General features: G+C 40.9%; 1 protein-coding gene and 1 long non-coding RNA gene across 2 annotated transcripts in view; one reads left to right on the plus strand and one right to left on the minus strand.

Annotated features, from left to right (window-relative positions):
* Positions 1–21,842, minus strand: part of LOC148129833 (uncharacterized) — a 304,663-nt gene that overhangs the window by 212,420 nt on the left and 70,401 nt on the right. The window lies entirely within an intron of this gene.
* Positions 275–20,107, plus strand: DYNC1LI2 (dynein cytoplasmic 1 light intermediate chain 2). The gene is made up of 13 exons (XM_026672037.2): positions 275–722; positions 2,526–2,599; positions 3,049–3,165; positions 4,397–4,627; positions 8,457–8,620; positions 9,563–9,656; positions 10,983–11,118; positions 11,795–11,906; positions 13,260–13,319; positions 14,475–14,516; positions 14,792–14,909; positions 16,724–16,858; positions 16,980–20,107. Exons 1-13 carry the CDS (start codon positions 364–366, stop codon positions 17,084–17,086), a joined length of 1,749 nt encoding a protein of 582 aa, XP_026527822.2. The 5' UTR covers positions 275–363; the 3' UTR covers positions 17,087–20,107.

Consider the following 21,842-nt stretch of genomic DNA (forward strand, 5'->3'; position numbering starts at 1 on the left):
CTGCTTTTGCGTTCCTTCTAGCCATTTGGCCTTTTCAAGCTCTCGGCAACGGAATCCGGTCTCGCAACTGATGCTGCTACAAAGCGGCGTGACTCCGTTTATGCCCTTTGCAAAGCTCCGCATCCTCTTAGTGTAGTAGTAAGTGAGAAAAGGGGGCGGGGCTAAACCGTGCTATTACCGTATTGTGCCTGTGTTGAAACCTTCGGGCGTAACCAAAGAGCCCGCTGTGCTCCTTGCCGCCACTAGGGGTCCCTATTTGGCGCAAACTGGGCGGCGGCCCCGAAAATCTTGAACTCATCGTCCAGCGGGCGGCGGTGGGGGAAATCCGCTGCCGTTAGGTGTCCTCAAAACTGCCTGACCGAAATGGATGCCTCAGCCTTCCCTGGGGACCAAAGCTTCTCCCCCTTCAAAACTACGCCGCGTAGAGTGAAAGCCACGGATGAAGCCCCGAACGCATGTCCGGCGACGGGAAAGGCTTCTAAGAGGGTCCGAAAAAGAAAAAGAAAAAAGAACAGGCACCCGTCGGGGCAGGCGGGGTCCTTAGCCGAGAGTGTGGGAAAGCCGGGGGTCCTGTCGGCGGAGCCTGGGCGGATGAGGTCACTCTTTGTGGCGGCTGCCGTTGGCAAGATGGCGCCGGTGTTGGCCGAGAAGAAGCTGCTGGAGCCGGACGGGCCTTTGGCTGCAGACCTCCCCAGCGAGGAGGAGGAAGGCCAGAGCCTCTGGTGAGAAGCCGGGCCGGGCCTTCAGACGGCGAGGGGGCGGCTTTGGGCGGGGGAGCGAGGACGGGACGCCATGGCATCCTTTTCCCCCTTAGCGGGGCGGGGGCTCGGCTTTGCAAGGCCGGCTGCGGGGTGGGGGTGGGGGGCGCCGCCGAGCTGGGCTTCAGCCTAGGGAGCCCCGCGCGGCCTCTTGCCCCCCTCCCTGCAGCCCGTTTTTCCCGGCGAGATGGCTGAGCTCCGCCGCCCTTGGGAGGGGCGCCTCCTGCAGCTTGAGCTGCCCTGCCCGCCAAAGGGTGGAGGGGCTGCTCCCTCCCTGCAAAGGCGAAGGTGGGCGGGAGCCTTTCCCCGGCCTGGGGCTGCTGCTGCTGCTGCTAACTAGGGCCTGGGGACGACCACACCCATCTTCCGCTCCCGCCCTGGAGGTTGGGGCAAGTGGATGTCGCCTGGGGGAAGCCTCTGCCCGAAGAGGGGCTCCTGGCGCTGCATCTTCCCTTCCTCTCTCCCTTTGGGGGGTGCAAAATACTTTTTTTTTTCCAGCACCCCAAAGAGTTGCTGGAGGCTTGAAATGCCCTCGCAGCCTCTGTTTCGAGTCTCTTTTAAATAAAATGTCTCTAAAAATCTTATCCTAAATACCCCACAGTTTTTAATCCTATGCAAAGTAAGCCACCGACTCCTCCAGCTTTGACACGGCAGTTTTGCGTCTCACTATCGCTTTCCTTTTTTTTTTTTTTATCCCTTTCATTCAACATAAGTCGTGTTTTAGCCTTATATAGGATGCTTGGTTGGCCTTGCTTTCTGTACCGGTTTCAGTAAACCGGTTTATGGCGTTTTCTGATTTTATCTGTGGGCTGCTCTTGTTTTTCATTGATGTAATAGGGTTTCCTATTAAAAACCCCTTTGTAATAGGGTTTTCTTTGTAACGAATGCATGCTTAACGGTGGCTTAAAGAATGTGGGTATTCTGAACTCTTGAGTTGCCATGTATTTTATTTAGAAGGAGCAACCTCTTACCTCCGGCTTGTTTTACTATTACTTATTTTACTACTATAATCTGTTGTGAAAGGATGCTCTAAAATATGCCAGATGGGTGAGAATAAACCCTTTTGGTCTGTGTACTAGATTTAGAATATTTCCAAACAGTTAACAAATGTCCAGGAATGTTTTTGTTTATTAGAGTCACAATCATTTCTCTGTAATTGAAACATTGCAGAGTCAAATTCTTTAACAAGAGAACAGGTGATTTTCTACAAAAGGTAGAGTTAGACCTTTGACTCCTGGTACCCAAGTCTTGTGGGGAGCAACTTTCCATAACATATGCAACACATAACCTTTAGTTCTTTATTATATCTGTACAGCTGTCCATCTCAGGTTGTGTCATATTTATAATGGTTGATCTCAGAAAACATAATACTGCACTGTTGGTTCATGCTCAAAATCCTAGTATTAGTTCATCCCTAATTCATAAAAGGTAGGCATTTAGGTATTCTAAAAGGTTTTATGTTTGTATTATAAGGCCTTATTGATATTATAAGGCCTTATTATGTCTGATATAAGGCCTAACATGCTGGAATATAAATGTAAAATATAAAAAATTCTTCCTGACCCAAGGGTTTAAATATTTATTTCCTGTATGGAAATGACATTTGGACATATGAAAACCTTAGAAAGCAAAAAAAAAAAAAAAAAGCGCTGATTCATTTTTAAAGGATGGACCTTTACTTCTGTGGGGGGTTTGGTCATTCATCCTGTTTTTTAATCTGTATTATCTTTCATCCTTGACTAAAAAGAATGTTACTTACTTATGCAGGTTATCAATATTGAGTGAAGTCTCCACCCGCTCCAGGTCTAAATTACCATCAGGCAAAAATATTCTTGTCTTTGGTGAGTATCAGTGAATAGCTATGGGAAGCTATTGGTTCTCCAGGAAGGTTAACTGATGGGGGGGAAAAGCCATTTAATTTGGACGAAAGCCTTTGTTGAGAGGTTGAATATACATTAGCCAGGCTTCACATGGTCTTGTGATATAAGGCCTCTAGTGCTTCTTACAGGCTTAATGGTCCCCTCCCCCCCATTTTTTCTTTTCTAAACATGTTTCCTTTTTGAAGGAGAAAATGAAAGGTAATTGATATTTAACAAGTTAGAAAGTGGAAGAAGCGTGCAGCAGACTGGCACCATAGAGAGGCCTTGCTTTGTTTTAGCTGTTCTGTAAAATGAAATGTTTCTTCAGCTGCTGTAAAGGTACGTACAACTTGTCAATTCAAAGGCATGATGCGTTCTTCAATTAAAGATTATCTTCCTGTATCTTCTCTTCCTTGCAAACATACTGGCAGGTGATGATGGCTCTGGTAAAACAACCCTGCTGACTAAAATCCAAGGAATAGAGCATGGCAAGAAAGGAAGAGGGCTGGAATACTTATATCTAAATGTCCATGATGAAGATAGAGATGGTAAAGTCCTTGTTTTACCTGTCTTTCTTTTGCCTAAAGTTCAAGGCCAGCTTACCTCAAATGTGTTATTGGTCTGTGGAATGTCAGAAGTTTAAGTGTGTTTATTCTTTTCACTTTCTTTATGTCTTGTTTGTTTTCTCTTTCCTTTGATGCCTACATTCAGGCAATTAGCAAGACATGCTATTCCCATCACAAAATATGGCCCTTAATTATTTGTTACCACATTTAGTACATTCTGCCTCATCATCTCTGTTAGCATTTGTTGTGTGTGGAACGTATGTATCCATTATTCATTTAAGTCTGGTTTCTGTCCATTTCTCCTGAATACATTTTTCAGAATCCTCCACAGGCATTCTCCTGACCCCCTTGTCGCTCCGTGTGTGCAACCTGAAAGCTTCCTTTTTGACATTCACTCATCCAGCTTCACTGCTTTCAGAATTACTTGATCCTTTTGTCCTTTCTGCCCGGTGCATTTAAAATTTGTTTATCAAAATGTTTTAGCTGCCCTACTTTTCCTAAGCTTGTTCTCAGAACTCACCTTTGAAAAAAGCTGACTACTGCAGTATTTCCAAATCTGGTACACTCTGGATCATCATCCTTGTCTTTTGTGACCACAATAAAGACAAGCCGATCTAATTTAATTTCCCAAAATATTAAAGGGTAATTATGGATAAATAGTTCTGGTTTTGTGAATTTTGTGGTGCAGTTCTCTAGTCATACACTATGTAAAAACATACACGAGGAGATGTCTGCCTCTAAATACAGATGCTATTCAAGTAAAAGGCACAACATTTAAGAAACACTTCTTGCAGAAGTCATGAATCAGGAAAAACGCAGGCACTGACAAAACGCTGATGGAACTTCTGAACATTAGTGTAGAACTGAGCATGTATACAAAGTGATGCAAATAGTAGCAATAAACTAAGAAAGATGAAGCAACTGAGACCATCAGATTTATCCATTTATCCAGATTTATCCTTGCCAATTTAGAAAGACCATCCCTAGTATTTTTAGATAAGAATGTCTGAAATTGCTGCACATTCTCATACTTACTCGGCTTCTCTCCTTTTTCTCTACCTCTCTGATGCTGAATTCTTGTTTGTAGTCTCCCTTGCAGCAAAGTTGTGCTATATTTAGTGCTGGCTTTAAACAGTGCCAAGTATGTTAATGGATGTTATATCTTTTAATGTGAGAAGAATTTCCTACTTAAAAGGAATTGTTTCCTTTGCAGATCAGACCCGCTGTAATGTTTGGATTCTCGATGGCGATTTGTATCACAAAGGTCTCTTGAAGTTTGCCGTGACAGCAGAATCGTTGCAGGAGACTCTAGTAATCTTTGTGGCAGATATGTCTAGGCCATGGACTATTCTGGAATCTTTACAAAAATGGGCAAGTGTCTTGCGGGAACATATTGATAAGCTGAAAATCCCCCCGGAAGAAATGAGAAACATGGAGCAACAATGTAAGTTACATGAGGCTGACATTTCTTTAATGTCTGTGCTCTTTACTTAGAAGAATGCCCGTAACTATATTGAGTCAGGCCAAAAGTCCATTAACTAAGCACTATCTACCTTACTGGTCTGCCTGCAGTTTGTGTTTGAGTCTCTTTGTTTTAAACAGCATTGCTAATTATGTGGATTTGTATTTGTTCATCTGATGAAGAATTGGTCATCTGGAAAAGTAGGCTTGTAAATAAATAATACTCCTGTTCCTTTTACAATACAAATTAAATGTCAAATAAATGTTGGGCTGATATAGGTAGGGTAGCTTGCATGAGTAACATTGCAGAGGTTTGGATTTGTTCTAAGCAGGATTGTGTCTCAAGAGTTCTATGGCTTGTAAGAAAAAACAATATATGGATATGGCAATAGCACTTAGACTTATATATCACTTCATAGTGCTTTACTGCTCCTCTCTAAGCTTTACAGAGTCAGCATACTGCCCCCAACTATCTTGGCCCTCATTTTACTGACCATGGAAGGCTGCCTTGAGTCAATAAGGATCCAACTCCTAGCAGTCAGCTGAATTAGCCTGCAATACTGCATTTTAACCACCATGCCACCAAGGCTCCTAAGATCTAAATACCTTAAGCTAGAGCGGGTTTTCAAGTTGCTACTTCCCCTTTAAGAAATATTTGAGGGGAAAAAGTTATCACCGAGGCTGCTTCCCAAATCTGCTTTTGTTGAGATTGAAGAGAAATTGTTTTCCCCAGTTGTGACAGAGGGAAGTCATACAAAGCTGATGGCAAGACTTCATGCATTTACCCTGATTTTCCAGGAAATCATCTTCCGCCATCGATAGTCAAGTGTGATTTGATGTTTGCCTAATAATAAATTTAGACCTCATTTTCCCTTCCCTGTTTTGCATCGCTGGGCTTCTTGCTTTAATTTGTGCAAAATCTGCTTCTGCAGACATTGATTTGTTCCAGTATGGATTCTTGGCAGCTCTTGTGCAAAGCCCAATTAAAGTATTTTCAGATTGCTGTGTCGTTGTATAGATAATCCTCAACTTACGGATAACAATTGAGGATCCAAATTTTTGTTGCTAAATGAAACACTTGTTTAAGTGAGTTTTGCCTCATTTTACGACTTTTTCTTGCCATAAACGTTAAGGGAATCTTTGCAGTTGTTAAGCTAGTAACATGATTGCTAAATAAACCTGGCTTCCCTATTGTCTTTGCTTGTCAGTCATGGCAATTGAACTTTTTTTTTTCTTGGATAAGCAACGAAACGTTTCAAAGAAAAGAAAAGGCAAGTTGGCATGACTCAACTTTTCAGACTATTCTACCTGCATGATTGAGTATCTTCATTGACAAGCAGAGACAATGGAAAAGCTTGTAATATGATTGCAAATCTCAGTCACATGGTGTCTTGCTTATCAACCATGTCTTTTAGTAACAGTAGTGGGTCCCAATTGTGGTCAGTTAGTGAAGACTATCCTACAATTTATACAGAATGAATTGATTGTTAAAGTGCACTGTAACTGTAAAGTGCACTTGATTGGTTTATTTACAGGTGTTTTTTTTAAAAATTGTTGAATTTTAACACAAGACTACACTGAGTTTCAATTTACTGATTGATATATCTTCTAAATTGTGTTTCTGAGAATTATTTCAAAAGCATAGATGAATTTTCAGTCCTCAAAGCTCTCTTCTTACAATGTGCATTGGATGGTGCTTGCACTGAACTTCAGAGGCTGCAGTGGTGAAAATCTTGTGCATGGCATTGACTTGGTAGAAAGCCATTGTCCAGAATCAAATAGCATTTTCAAATAACCAGTTTGTTTCTTTATGACACACATGTATGCAGTGTAGTGATGATCATAACGGTTGATTTATTAAAAATAGCAACGGGCTTATGGAATTTGTGGAGGTCCATGGGGGGTGGGGAATTCAGTCAAGAGAATCATTTAAAAACATTTTAAAAAAAAAATACCAACTCTTGTTAGAATAACAACGTGAGTGTGTCATCATTTCTATTCCAAACATTTGGGCACCGTCATCTTTTTCAAGAAGTATATTCTGGCAAGCACCTTCCACTACTTGACACAAACACCTCTGGCCTCAATGTGACACTGAGCTCATATTATGCTGGTGGTGGGGAAAAAATCCTTAAGGTTTCCAAAGCTGCATCATGTGAGTTCATCAAACCCATAAATAATTTCAAACACAGTAGGTAAAAGAATCCCTTTCTTCTTCCAAGAAGTAGGTGTTGTGGATTGATTGTATCATTCCACGTTTATGCGCAAACCTAAATGAAGACGTCTGTTACAGCAGAAAAAGCCTGCTTTGGAATTTTTCAAAACGCACAAATCATTTCTGTGTATTCCCTGGATGTAGTTAGTAATGATTGTTATGTATCTGTGCCTGAAGTGAAAGTTTCCAAAGCTATTGAAAAAGGCAACAAGATGAACGGTACTGTGGGCTCTTTTCCTCCCTAGAAGGCAGGAGTTGTTACCTTAGTTAAGGAAGCATCACATAAAACAGCTGGGGCAAAACTTGGCATAAATGGAAGCTGCTCAGAGTTTGTATGCAGGTGACATATAAAGTTAATAAATCAATGCGGTTGTGTACAGATGCCTCTTTTTAAAATATCAGCCCCTTCAATGTTTAGCAGTTTAGAGATGAAGCATTTGGAATGCTGCAGATGACTTTCCTGGCTCTTGGTAAAGCAAAATTTGACTTGGCCCCAACTTAAAACTCCGTACAATTGGATTTCAGTGACTTAAAATGCTTCATTTGTGCTGTTGGATTTAATAATAAAATTGCACTCACATTTGATGAGGTTCTTACTATTTGGGGCATTTTTTCTTCTAAGGCAAGATAATCTTACGTTTTATCATGTAGAACAGGGGTGTCAAACTCGAGTTCATTGAAGGCGTGTTTCATTGAAGTTCATTGAGTTCATTGAAGGTTTGTTCAGGTTGAGTTTGACCTTGGGAGGGCGGGGTGTGTGTGTGGCCAGTTTGACGTCACTCACGTCAGGGGCACCTGTGATGTCCTGAGTGCCAGCGAAAACGGGTTCCCGAGCTCGTGTTTTGGCCGTGATGGCCTCCTACAACCCAACTCCATTTTCACTGGCAAAAGCACGGCGGGTCAGTCCCCAGCTGTTTCTAGAGTGGCCCCACGGGCCAGATCTAAGTACCCCATGGGCCAGATCAGGCCCCCGGGCCTTGAGTTTAACACCCCTGTTGTAGAAGGTCTCATTAAATAGAAAGGATGGCATTTTTTGGAAGGGTATTGTCCACCAACCTTGAAAATATCTGCAGCCATTGGGCTATTAAGTGTAAAAGCTAGGACTACAGTTTCTAAAAGCCTTATTAAAAGCCTTATTTTCTGCACTTCGGGTCTTTTGAATTTTTAATGTGTAAAATTCTTGTAGGGCTTCCTCTTCCAGAAACCTGGCACAGATACAGCTTTTTCCCACCCCCTTTAGCTGTCTAGTAGTTTATTGAAAAAGCCATTAAATAACGAAGACTTAACGTTTCAGAATGAGCCACCCAAATCCATTTTTGAAAAACATTTTTATTTTGAAGAAAAACTCTTTTTACATTGTGAAGGGTTCTTGGAGATCCGGAACACGAAGTGGTATAACTGGTAAATACATTAAAAGTATTCTGAGGGGGGAAAAATGATGTTTTTATTTTATTATTTATTACAAGCAGGTGCTTTGTCCTAATTTTCTGTTTAATTTCAAATACCTGTGTTTTTTTTTTATAAAGAACATTTGAAACGGTAGCTATAGCTTTTAATATAACAGACATTTTTTAAAAAAGTATATGTTTTATTGTAGTTGTGAAGATTTTTCAAGAATATGTAGAACCGGAAGGAGGTTATCAGGGATCCCCACAAAGAAGAGGTCCATCAGGCCAAGATGAAGAGAATATTGCTCTACCTCTCGGAGAGAATGTGCTGACTCACAATCTTGGGATCCCTGTGGTGGTAGTTTGCACAAAGGTAAGCTTGAAATCCCAGTCATTACCAAAAACACCCATTGATAGAATGGAATTGAATCTTGTTACTTCAAAGAATGAAATCTAGTTTGCAGGGAAGATGGTTTTTTTCCTTCCTTCCTTCCTTCCTTCCTTCCTTCCTTCCTTCCTTCCTTCCTTCCTTCCTTCCTTCCTTCCTTCCTTCCTTCCTTCCTCTTCTCTCATATTTCCTTCCTTCCTCTCTCCCTCCCTCCCTTGCTCTTCTCTCATATTTCCTTCCTCCCTCCCTCCCTTCCTTCCTCTTCTCTCATATTTCCTTCCTTCCTCCCTCCCTCCTTCCTTCCCTTGCTCTTCTCTCATCCTTCCTTTCTTCCTTCCTTCCTTCCTTCCTTCCTTCCTTCCTTCCTTCCTTCCTTCCTTCCTTCCTTCCTGTTTTTTTAACATTAGCATTGGTAATGATACCTTGAACACTTTTGCATATTCTTTTTGATTTCAATAACTCTCAAAGTTCCCATTCTCTACAATCCAGGAAGAACATTGAGTTCCGCCTGTTTCCTTTTTTTTCAGGCTTCCCTTTTGTACATGCTAATTTTAGACTATTCTGCCAAATATTCAAAATCACAGGAGATCTCTGTTGTAAATTTACACGCCATGCAGCTGAAGTGTGATTAAATAGCAATCCGTCTAAGAAGTTGCATGCTTTTGAATCGAATAAAGCTGCCATGGATGCAATGTTTTCAAACAGAAAAATATTGGAGAATGTTATTGTATGTTTTTATTAGTGTGCATTGCCCTGAATTGTATGTTGATTGGGTAGCTATATGAATGGACTAAATGAATAAATATAATTGAAACTCTCCCCTTAATAGCTTCAGAGTTTGCTCTAAATATTCATTTATGCAAAAATCATTTTATTGCGTGGCAGACTTCCAGAACTCTTGTGATTCCTTTGATTTTTCCCCCCCAGTGTGACGCAATGAGTGTGTTAGAAAAAGAGCACGACTACAGGGAAGAACACTTTGATTTCATTCAGTCGCACATTCGTAGGTTCTGCTTGCAGTGTATCCTTTTTTTTTAAAGATGAAGTGGTGTTTTAAAGCAGTACTTTATAAACTGAAACAATGTTTAATGTGAATCCAGTTCTGTTCTTTGTTTTGTTTCCACTATTGAAAAATGGCCACATCTATTTATCGTTTGCCTTTCTTCCATTTCATGAGCACACCTTCAAATTTAAAACCACAAAGGCCAGCTGTCAGGGTTCCAACTCCAAAGCAATCAAAACTCTGAGGCCCTGGAGTTTTCTCAAATAATATATTTATTTGGGATGTCATATTGGAACAGCTGGTGAAAACCCGACTCTGAAGGGCCCAGGGTTTCCCCCACCCAAATCAAAGTCCAGAGTCCCTGTCCTCCAGGTCATATGTCCATCACATGGTCCAATCAGGTCGTAGTCCCAACTCTGGCTGGCTTTGGTCCACGCCCTTCCAACACCTGGTAGAGCATCCTTGGCTCCCACAAGAATGTTATTTTGGCTACGCATCTTCCAGCTATCTCTACTTCCCCCTTTACATTCCCACAGCTCTACCTGGCCTCTCTGTGGCAGCCCTGAAGATGTCCCCCAAATGGCTTCAGGGCTGACACCAGCATCTTCCATTTTCTTGGTTATGGTGGGAGGTTTTATATTTCCAGTAATGGCTGGTAAATGCACACAAATTTTAGACGTTTTCTACCTAGCAGTGAACAGTGCAATCCCATGAATGTTGACTCTGAGAGAAATCTTGCTGTTTTCCTGGATCCTGCCTACCAGATCAGCCTGCTACTTACTATCTGCTCTTAAGTAGTCACATTTATAGGATTAGGCTGCAAGTACAATTAGTTAATTGGTGAATTATGTTTAAATTAATACATTAATTTTGCTAGGGAACAATGTGGCTCCTTTAGGAATGGTTGTATTTCTTTAAACTGCTTTAGCCTTAGTGTAATATTTTTTTTTTGAGTTTGAAAACTTTTAACATGTTCATTTCTGTATTGTACTACTTTCCTTTCTTTGGGCTTAAAATTAAAAGGTTGGACTGTTTCAAATCATTAACATTTGGGCCCATTACATCAATACCCAGTAAATAAACATATGGTATATGGTGGTAAAGTGTTAAGACAGGTGACCAATGCTTAGCTGTTCTGCTACTCTCATAGGGCTGCTCTGGGGAAAAGAGGAGAAAGCAGCAACATATTGTCTTGAATTTCTGAGATAAAGGCGCAGGATGTAAAATTAGCAACTAAATTTTTCATTTAGAAACAGACACTTATTTTTTAGAGACTTAAAGGTATACATTTAGCACTTGACATTCACTACTCTGCTTGGAATTTTCCTTAAATGAAATGAATAGATGGAGCGGCCTTGATCTATACATCCGTTAAGGAGGAGAAGAACCTTGAATTGTTATATAAGTACATTGTACATAAAAAATACGGCTTTCACTTTGCAAACCCTGCCTTAGTGGTAGAAAAGGACGCAGTTTTTATGTAAGTTACAGGGCAAGAGACTTCTTTAAGTGAAACACAACATTTTTCTGGCTTGGTGGTGCAGGGGAGAAAAACCTAACTAAAAGATGCAAATATCTGTCCTCTCTAATAGAAATCCATCTTGAGTAATATTCTCTGGAATTCATCCTATAGTAATCCTATAATAATTTGAAGAGCATCAGTTTGGGAAAGATATGTAGTTTTCATGCTCTGTGTAGACTTAAGTAACTTCTTGGGATTAATCTTTTCCGGTTAGCATTTCGTTTTCATGACTTTGGCTTTTTTTGAGAAATGTACTTAGTCTCTGAATGCTCTTTTCTTGCTACATTCCAGAATTTCCTTTGAAAATCCTGTTGCATTTCAAAGGAGGGTAGTGCGACACCCTGTCCCCCAATAATGGCAATAAGCACTGAAATTAGATTCATTCATTTTAATCCTAAAATAAAACTTTGTAGTTCCCAAAACCTGTGAATGAAATTATTACACATGTGTAATAATTTCATCTACTGCAGCCTTCCTCCTCCTCCTCCCCCCTGCCCATCAAATAAATTGCCTGCCTCAATTTAACAAGTATCTCTTTTCAAGGGGAATAAGAGGCAAGCAAACCAGGCCTTTATGTCCAAAACACATTTCTGGAGAAAAGATGTGCTTGCATGAATGGTAATTCTTTCTCTAGACCGGCTGGCTGGGACAATGAAAAGAAAATTGCAATCCTGCATGAGAATTTCACAACAGTGAAACCAGAAGATGCATACGAAGACTTCATCGTAAAGCCACCCGTAAGAAAGGTACAGCTGCTTTGAACTCTGCTCTGTTATCCTTGGTGTGAAGCCACTTGCTGCTCATTAACACTAAAGTTCATATTTTAAATTATGGTAAACTTGTTTGGCACCAGTAATTCGGAGTATTGAATCTGCTAACTATTCACTCATGAAATACTTTGAGAAGTGCTTCTTGGGACTCCGTTGACAAACAAAGAGCACTTATAAAAAACAGAATGCTACTTTTCACCCCAGGCAAGGAATTGTAGTTTGGTATGGAAAAGACCAGAATAAAATGGCTCAGATCCAACTAACCATGAGTGGAAGAGTGTTCTGAGACATAGAAGAGTTCTGAGGAGGTCTTTGATGTATGTCTCCCCTGCCTCAGGCACATAATTTGGCAGGAGAAATCCAGGAGACATTTCCTTCTAACTTGCCTAAGTTTATCAGCCTGGCAGCCATCTTTGTAGCCCATCAGCATCTAACATATGCAGGCTGTGGCTGCTTCTGCCTATACAGCCTAAAAATGCATATCGAGAAGTGGGAGTTAGTCCCTACAGTTCCTACTCTGGAAGCTGATCACTCCTCAGCTGTATCTGAGACAGTCATTCTCTGTGCAGTAAGAGAAGTCATTGGCTTCTTTTGTATATGGAGAAAAGGGGCTTTCCCAGAACGGCGCAGCGTGCCACCCCTTGCACAGAAAATGAGGGGGTGTCATTTGCAAGGGGTTGTCCTTGCAATGTCCACAGGCCATTTCCGGGCCTTCTTAATCTGTGTTGATCTCAGGCCACCGTGTCTGTTCAGCAGGACTTCTCCTAACTGTAAGACACCATGGTAAGGAAGTGGAAAGGAAGGTGCTACCATAGCCAGACATGGAGCCAGGGTGGCGCAGTGGTTAGAGTGCAGTCCTGCAGGCTACTTCTGCTGACTGCCAGCTGCCTGCAATTTGGCAGTTCGAATCTCACCAGGCTCAAGGTTGACTCAGCCTTCCATCCTTCCGAGGTGGTTAAAATGAGGGCTCAGGTTGTTGAGGGTAATATACTGAACCACTTAGAGAGGGCTGAAAAGCACTGTGAAGCGGTATATAAGTCTTAAGTGCGATTGCTATTTGCACATGGCTCCCCTCTGTCTGCAGTTTCCACATATTCCAGGTTGGAGGGGGGTGTCTAAATTTGTACGCGTGGGAAGAACACCCTTGTGTATTGTTTCTTGTGTGTGTGTTTTTCTAAGATCACATGCGCACTTCTTGCATTTATTACACCAGATGTCAAGGTGTATAATAACCCCTCTGCCCCACCCTCCAATGGAGATAATTTCAGATAACCGAACATCTGTTTGTGAGAAACCTTTTTTTTTTTTCCTTTTTATTTCCCTTGTCAGTTAGTTCACGATAAAGAGTTTGCGGCAGAAGATGAGCAGGTCTTTCTGATGAAGCAGCAGGTAAATGAAAAAGAGCACTTTTTTTCTGTTTTTGCGTATCTTTGGTGCTTAGGATATTTTAAAGCAGATCTTATGCATCATGAGGCTTTGGGTCTCAATACAGCCCCCTAATTCTCCCCCACTCCCTTTTTGTAGCCTTTGCGTCCCTTTTTGATCACAGTTGCAGAAAACCATCTTCATGGTTTGCTGGCAGGTAAAGCTCAAAACATTTAAACCTACACCTAAAAACAACCTCCTTTCTCAAATTAGAAGAACATCATCTCGGTCTTCTCCACATAGCATTGACTACTTAGCATTATTATCTTACCACTACAGGCCTGAATCCTCCTGTTTTTCCTGTGATAGTAAGTCCTAACAATGAATCCCCATTAAGCAGAATCCTTGCCAGAAGGACCAGGGTGTAAAGCTCCAAGGGAGAAAAATAGTTCCCAGAACTTATACGCAGAGCCAAAGCATAGCTTTCTCTTGTTTTGCATGGTGACTCTCTCTCAAAACAATTCTTGGGATTGTAGTTCTCTGATGCAGTGAAAGAGATCACTGTGTCTGGTCACATGGGGCTTCTCTAGTTCGTGGATGAGCTGTTTCCTTAGGGTAGTTTCGAATTTTAATTTAGAAATATATTTTTTTTCATTTGAAACTAGTGACTCCGGTTCACTTTTATCAGATAGCATAGGCGCACAATATGCAGTCACCCTGATGTTGCTAAATACATCTATCACTTTCCTTCACTGTTGACTATGCTAGATGGATTTGTGTTCACAAACATCTGGAGCACTGTACATTGTGCCTCCATGAGTGAGTGAGTGAATTTGTATCCTGCCTTTGTTATTTTTATAAATAACTCAAGGCAGCCAACATATCAAAAACTTCTTCCTCAGCCCAACTCACTCTTGTAAAACTAGAACTAGCCCAGTCTCCTGGGTGTTGGTCCCAAGTCATACAGCCAGCTTTTATTCCTAAGGCGGGACTAGAACTCACGAGTTTCCTGTTTTCTAGCATGATGCCTTGAGCACTAGGTTGAGTTACAGCCACGTCACCTCTCCTCTTTTAACAACATAAAATCTCAGCAGGAAAAAGGCTTTTCTAAAATATAACGGTGTATTGTGGTTGGTGCTTTGGATAATCCGTTGACAGTACTGTGACTTTTCTTTTCAGTCATACCTTGCCAAGCAGCCGGCAACCCCTACCAGAGCTTCTGTAAGTATACATAGTTGAAATTGGTTCCATTCCTTCCATAAGGCAGTATAATCAGATAAAAGAGAAGAACGTTAAGAGTAATCCACCACTCAACGTCTTGGGAATGTGAAATGGTTTGGCAAATGATTGCACTGCACCAAATGCCATTTGTATTTTATTAGTGACTTCAGTTCGTTGTCGTGCACAGCTTTCAAAATCATAACTGGGGAAGGTATTTTTTTTAAAAAAATATGACATCAGTAAATTACATCCTGTTGCTTTTTATTATTGTCCAGGAATCTCCTGCTCGTGGTCCTTCCGGCTCACCCCGACCGCAAGGCAGGACAGGCCCTGCCACTGTCCCCAGCGCCTCCCCAATAGCGTCCGTCAAGAAGCCAGATCCGGCTATTAAAAGTACGCTGTTCACCTTAACCTGTTTGCTGCTTTGTTTTGAACTTTGCCTGGGTGCAGCATTTTATGGCCTGTTGGTTCAAAGGCTATAGGGATATTTGGAAAGGTTTTTGTGTGTGTGTGTGTGTGTGAACTGCTACATTGATCATTAGCATAATGAAAGTTGCCATTGGGGGGAAAAAGTTGAATCTCTTTAAATGTAATTTTTTTAAAATCTTTTTCAATTATAGCATTAAAAAAAGAAATCCCCAAGTCTCACCCACCTGCTTTAATCCTTCATTGGATATGGGATGTAATAATTAGAGGTGTATCTTCCTAATAAATCCACACCCAAGCAAGAAGATAAAAACGTTTTAGAAAAGCTAAGGTGTTTTTGGAACAATAGTGGATCTACAGCTAGAAAAGGCAGCAGACCCTTTGTCCCCCTCGAGTATCTAAGCTTACGTTACTCAAATATAGATATAGTTAACTACTGAAGCTATAATAAAGTAGTATGTTTTGATGGATATTATAGTTTTATCTGAAAGCCGATGTACTCTAGTGGTCAAAGTGCTGGACTAGAGGTTAAAGGCACAGAGGCCATCTGGGCGATCTTGGACCAGTTATGCCCTCCTTAGCCCCAATCAGCATTCGTCCTTGTGACAATGAGCCCCTTGTTGCATCATGCCCCGATGGCTTTTCTGCAAGAAGTCACCCTCATGCAAAAAGAAAAGGACCTTGCAACGAAATGGGGAAAAGGGGCAACAAGAAGATCATTGTCTGTTGAACACACACACACATACATACACACACACACACACACACACACACACGCACACACTTTTGCAGGATCCAATCTGGGTCTGTCACCAGGACCAGAGGTTTTAGTCTTCCAAGCTTTTTTGACTTGAGCTGGAGCCCACCCTCAGGGAACTTCTCTCTAGCAGAATGTAACATTCTGGTCCAGGTGACCGTCCCAGATTGGGTCCTGCTGTAACAGTATTCTGGGACACGTCTATTTGCCTTCACACAACATTTTTCCATATAATAAACTTTGTCATCAGAAAGATGCCAGCGTCACGGGTTTTCTTCTTTTATTTCTCAGCTTCTCTTTTGAAAGTCCATTTCTTTAAGGGTCGGTATGCCACCTTTGCCCATTTTCAGTGTGCATGTGTCATGCCCCTGTCGGAATCTGATTTGGAGGGGGAGGCCGAGCAGCTGACAGGGAGTGGGAGTGTGGCTCCATTGGCTGTGGAAGACACTGGGGAAGGGCAGGAAGTCCAGCTGAGCAGAGCAGGGGAGAGGTAGAGCAAGGCAGAGGGAATTCAAAGGAAGACCCAGGCCCACCCCCTCTTCATCCTAGGGCACGCAGGGAAGGGAGCAACCTGAGTTGCGTGGCTTATGGGGGAGGAAAGGGCCTTGATTTCTTTCATAGCTGCAGTCAGGAACACAGTGTTTAAAAGGGAAGCTGCATGCAGCAAGCTATTGGGAGCAAATCGTGAATTTATCTGGTCTTGTCATGGCTTATCTGCGTTCCTGGCATCTTCCCAACTCTGAGTTTTGCCCTGCTTTCAAGTCTGAAAGTCCTTCTCCTGCCTTGTCAAGTTAATTACTGCAGCTTGGTTTGTTTGGATTTTTAGTTACAGTCTGTATGTACCTTGTTTTGGACTGAATTTTCTCCAGTTAAAGGCTGTTCCTGGGAGAGTTTTTCTCCAGCTGAAGGTAACCTGGACATTGGGGGCAAAGTTGGAGATAATAAAGGGACTCTTTTTGCTTATGTGACTGTGTTCCCTTTGTGCCACGCCCCAGGTCATTACAGTGTGCCTCTTTCTCCTCAGACAATGCCGCAAGCGAAGGAGTCCTAGCCAGTTTCTTCAACAGCCTCTTGAGTAAAAAGACAGGTTCTCCCGGGAGTCCCGGTGCAGGAGGAGGAGGAGGAGGAGGAGGAGTGCAAAGCACCGGTAAAAAATCAGGTACCGTCCAAAAGAAGCCATTTCTCCTTAATTTAATCGGGCCCATTTACATGCAGTACTTTGCAGCTGTGATTTGAGTTGATTTTCTGCATACGTATACCGTGCCTTCCTTTTTTTATAGGGCAAAAACCCGTTTTGACGAACGTCCAAGAAGAGCTGGATAGAATGACTCGCAAGCCAGACTCAGTCGTAACAACCAACTCCTCTCTGACGGAGAACGAAGCTTGAGAATCTTTGAACCTCCATATGTAAATGACCAAATAGTGATGTACATTGACCTGATAACACCAGGAGCTTCCTGCTGTGGCAGATGCTTTCAGTTTTTTCTTGGGGAAATGAAATTTAACCTTCATTGGCTTGTCCCAGTGTCAAGTGCACATTCAGGAAGTTTTGCGTCTAAATTTCCTCTGTTTTATGATAACCATTTTAGAGTTTAAATAGGGCATTTCTCTTAATTTGGTTTCAAGCAATAGGAAGAAGCGCACAGAAGCAAGAGGTGGAGTTCCTGCTGAAAAGCCACGAGCTGCTGCTGGCACGGAGGAAGCGCAAAGTCCTCTTCTTCTCTCTTTTTTTCCAAGTTAATTGGAGTTGGCCATGGAAATGCGTACTTGTGTTTGTAGAGGGTGCAATGTAGCAGAATGTGGGTTGGATGATGAGTGTGTACAAAATGGCGGTGTTTTGAAAGGATAAAAGGCAAGACCTGATCAATAGAAGCGAAAAGCACGTTGGATGTAAATCAGATAATCATGTTGGTAAAAATAAAAATAAATGCCTTTACAATTGGGAAACAGAAAATACAAGCATCATGGAAACTATTCCAATGGCATTTTTTTTCCAGTTCTAATAAGAAGATACATAAAGTATGGTGGGTACTCTTTTTGTCGTAACTGACACGGGGAGAAATTTGTTCAGACCAAGTGCCTGGCACAGTGTGAGATGTTTCTTCTCGAAGGTGCTTGAACCTCTTGTGCACTATTGTACAAACAGTGTCTCTTTAATTATTATTTTTTTTTATTTTAACCCGGTAACTTTGGTAGCTGGGTTGAATTTTGCATCCTTTTTTTCCTCCCCCTGATAGTTTTTTTTTTCTTTTCGTTTTTCTTTTTAATACCAACCATCTGGCCTGTGAAGAGGAATGAGGGACATGTCATTTCTCTGCAGTGAAATGGAAACGCAAATCTTTCTTTTGTATCCAAGAGTTAATTGCAAAGGTCAACACTGATTTTCTGCCTTAAGGCTTTAAAACCCCTATGGTGAGTTTGGGGTAGCCTCCAAAATTCTGGTTCCAGATTGGATTAAACAAAGGGTTGTAGGTATACAGAGAAGAAGAAAAAAGAATGCAGACTTACGTGACTTCATTACATTTGTGCTTTACCCCTTCGGTGTTGCCTTTTCAATGTGGAAATAATTTTGACGGTTGGCCCCTGTTGCTGCTCAGATGAGTTCCCATAGCCACTTGGAGTAAGACTCCCACAGTTAACTGAAATGGCACTTTTGAATTTCTGTACAATTTATTTGACAGACAAACACTAACTTATTTGTACCAAACTTGTTTGTAAGCAGCACATTGGAGGGATATACCACCATGGATTATGCAGACTTTGTATTGATACAAAGGTTTTTTGTGTTACGTTAAATCTTGTTTCTGAATAGAACCACCCTAATATTTATATACCTATATCTATATATATTGTTAAATATACAAAATAAATTGACCACTAACACATTACTGGATGTAATTGCAACCCACATGTTGTAGAGAGAGACCATTTCTCTTCGTTTTTGTAAGTCTGTCTAATGCTAGCTAGAAAACTAAGAGTATTTACTTGCATTAACATGAAAATATGTTTACTTATGTCAGTTACATTTTTTTTAAACAATACATGGTCAACTACATTATAAAACTCAGTTTTGACCAACGTTACCAGGCTCTTAAACTCAGAAGTTGTGATCAGGGAATTTGGTTTGTGTTTGGGCTGCCATTTACAAGCCAGCGTAGGTTTTGCTACATTGTAAAATTAGCCTCGTGCCATCCCAGTAGTAGTAATTCAATCTGTCCTCATGGTAGCGCCTTTAGTATATCCTATTCAGTAAGTAAAGTTTTGGTGCCATTTATACATAAAGAACCAGTGAGTGTATTGAGATGATTGAATTTATGCTTGGATTTAAACAGATGGGAGTGTGACAGCTATGGGGTGGTGGGTTTTGTTTTTAATGGGTTAGCCGTTCCGAAGATGATTATGACAGCCGGATGATTTCATTGAATTCTGGAGAATAAAACCTTAAAATCGAACTGGGCTTGGGGAAAACACAACAAATTATTTGCTGCTGTTCTAAGAGCACTAGCTAGGTCTCAAGGCCCAACTGATCTTATTAAAAAATTTGTCATGCACCAAGTTAATTTACTTGTTTTTTTGAAAGCTGTAGACAACAGGATTTTTTAAAATTTGTATCAAATGAGCATTGGATTTGCAAAATAAAAAAGGCCAATAACATATTACTTTCCAGTTCTACAAAGATCATTGGGACTCAAACAGAATTTGGAATGCCCCTCCCTCTACTCTTCTACTTTGCAAGTGAATGCTCCTAGTTTTTCAAAAGAAGGAAACTGTAAGTGATGTGATGTTTGTCAGTTGCCAAAGTCTAGCAACTTTGGAACCCTGCACCATTGTCTTTTCTGGTGTTCTCAAGCATTAGAACCAAAGGCCAACTGCAAAACAGCCTTTATGTTTAAAACTACCATTAAGTTTATTTTCAGGATTCACTTTTATGGAAGACTGTTAGAATTACTACCTGGCTCTATTTATACTGCATATAATAATTGCATCTGCTGTTCACGTTTAAACTAAAGTAATAATATATTGGACTTGAAGATAAGGCAAATATAAATCAGTTAAGGATTGGCCCGCCATCCAAAATTTTGTTTTATGCTGCTTGATTTTTAAGTTTGCACTTCTATTGGCATTTTAAAACTTGTTTCAACAGAACTTGTATGTACGTATTTAATTTAACATGTTGAAAGTGACTGAACTTAACCATACCCATGCTGTAAATGAAAGTTCTCTCTCTTGTATTCAGTTTATTGATGTTTTTAACTTTTCAGTGGAGACTGCAGATGTATCCAGCACAACCCTTAGTCCAGTTGTATGGCTTTAAACAGGTGCAGTCCTGTGGAACCTTGCTTTCTAGTGCTGGCGAAAAATGAGGACATGTCTTTAACGGCTTCAAATAAACAACCAACCAAGACGACTTACCTGTGTTGAGTCACCTTTTTTTTTTTCCTTTTGGCAAGGTGGGCCGTTTTGAAGAATGATAAATTGAAGCAAATGAAATTTTGAACTCTAAATATAGACATGTGTTCAGACTGATCAGCTTTCTCTTACGGGGGGGTAATTTTTTTTTTAACCTTTTTGCTGGAGAACATAGAAAGGACTGTAGCTAAGCAGCCGAACAACGAAGAAAATACTGTCTGAAATCCTAGAGAGGCAGAATCATTCAGCATACCAGGGAAGGGCAGTATGCAGATGACGTGGTCCCCCAAACTGAGAAAATACTGCCTGAAATTCTAGAGGGGCAGAATGCAGTTCACATGAACCCCCATCACTGAAATTCTTTAGACGAATGTCTAGTTTTCAGCCACGTGATTTTTCCCCCCTCCCTGACTAAGGATACTAATGGCAGATTTTGGGGAAGGCAAAAGGTTTCCACTCTTAAAATCCCCCTCCGAAAGTGTGCAACTATTGTTGCTAGCTTTCAAGTGCATTAATTTCATGTTTTGGAGGGAGGGTTTGAAAATGAGAGTTGCAACTGTTCCTACAGTTTCCCAAATCCCATTTCTAACTTTTTAAGATAGACCAAAAAAAAATGGGACGGTTACGGAGGTTTCTTGACAAATCAAAAGCTGCAGGCCTATAATGTGCTGCACCTCGCTTGGTGAGTGATAGCTTCATATTCTAAATGTAGAAAAATCCTATACTTTCTTTGAAGGGCCTCAATGACTATTTTGGGATATTTTTCTAAGTAAAATGAATGCAACATATTGCTATATTGCATGGATCTTAAGTGTTATCTTCAAGATCCATCCCAACAGAGTGGTTCTAATAGGATATTTCAGATGCCCTTTCTGAAAGACGCTGTAGCCTCAGATCTGGATACTGGATTAACTTTCTCAGTAGTAGCCCTCTACCTCCGCATTTAGGTGTGCCAGGTCTTAATTTTTTTTTTTTTTAGATGTCAAAAATAGCCCTAAGAGAGCATTTGGATTTAACTTACAGATTTATGAGTTTGTAACTTTATTATTTGTTGATGTAATGGATGTATTTTATTATGGTTCGATTAATGTTTTAGTCAAATGCTGCAAGCTGCCAGAATTTGAAGACTAGGCAGCGTATAAAATTAGCTAAAGTTCTATCACCATGCTCCCTAGAATAGCTCTGAAGTCTTTAACCCTTCTTAGAAAATAAGAATAGTAAATATCTGTAACCCTGGTCCTTTTTTGACAGATCATCATCTAAATAATTCCTGTTTTGTCACTAGCTGTCACTCACCAAGGGAGCCATTCTAAGTAGTCATATTTTCTTCCTGTTTGAGGGGCCATTCATACAATACAATCAATATTCCAGGTACACTTAACAGTTGCAAGTAGTTCCTCATGTTCTCTGCAGTGTATTTTAAAGCAAGCTGTGGGGGAGATAATCTGTTTAAAGAGGCTGTGCATTTAAAGAGAAGAAGATTTATTCTAATCAAGATGCGGTAAAGAGAAGCCATCATGTTCGTTAGCAGCATAAACCATCTGTTTTACGGAGCAGCATTTCAAACGTCATTGCACTGCAGTGTTATGAATTGTTTTTCAAGAATAAAATTGAACATACATTGATAAAACATACAGCTCCCTAGAATAGAAAGTCCAAGCCCAAACAAAGAAAGGTAAAATGGTTTTAAAACACTTTAAATTGGCTTTTTAATGCTTTTTAATGTTTAGGTT

The sequence above is a fragment of the Notechis scutatus genome, chromosome 9 (assembly GCF_049901735.1).
Source record: "Notechis scutatus isolate UNSWTSFEM ecotype Mainland chromosome 9, rNotScu1.2, whole genome shotgun sequence".
Taxonomy (NCBI): domain Eukaryota; kingdom Metazoa; phylum Chordata; class Lepidosauria; order Squamata; family Elapidae; genus Notechis; species Notechis scutatus.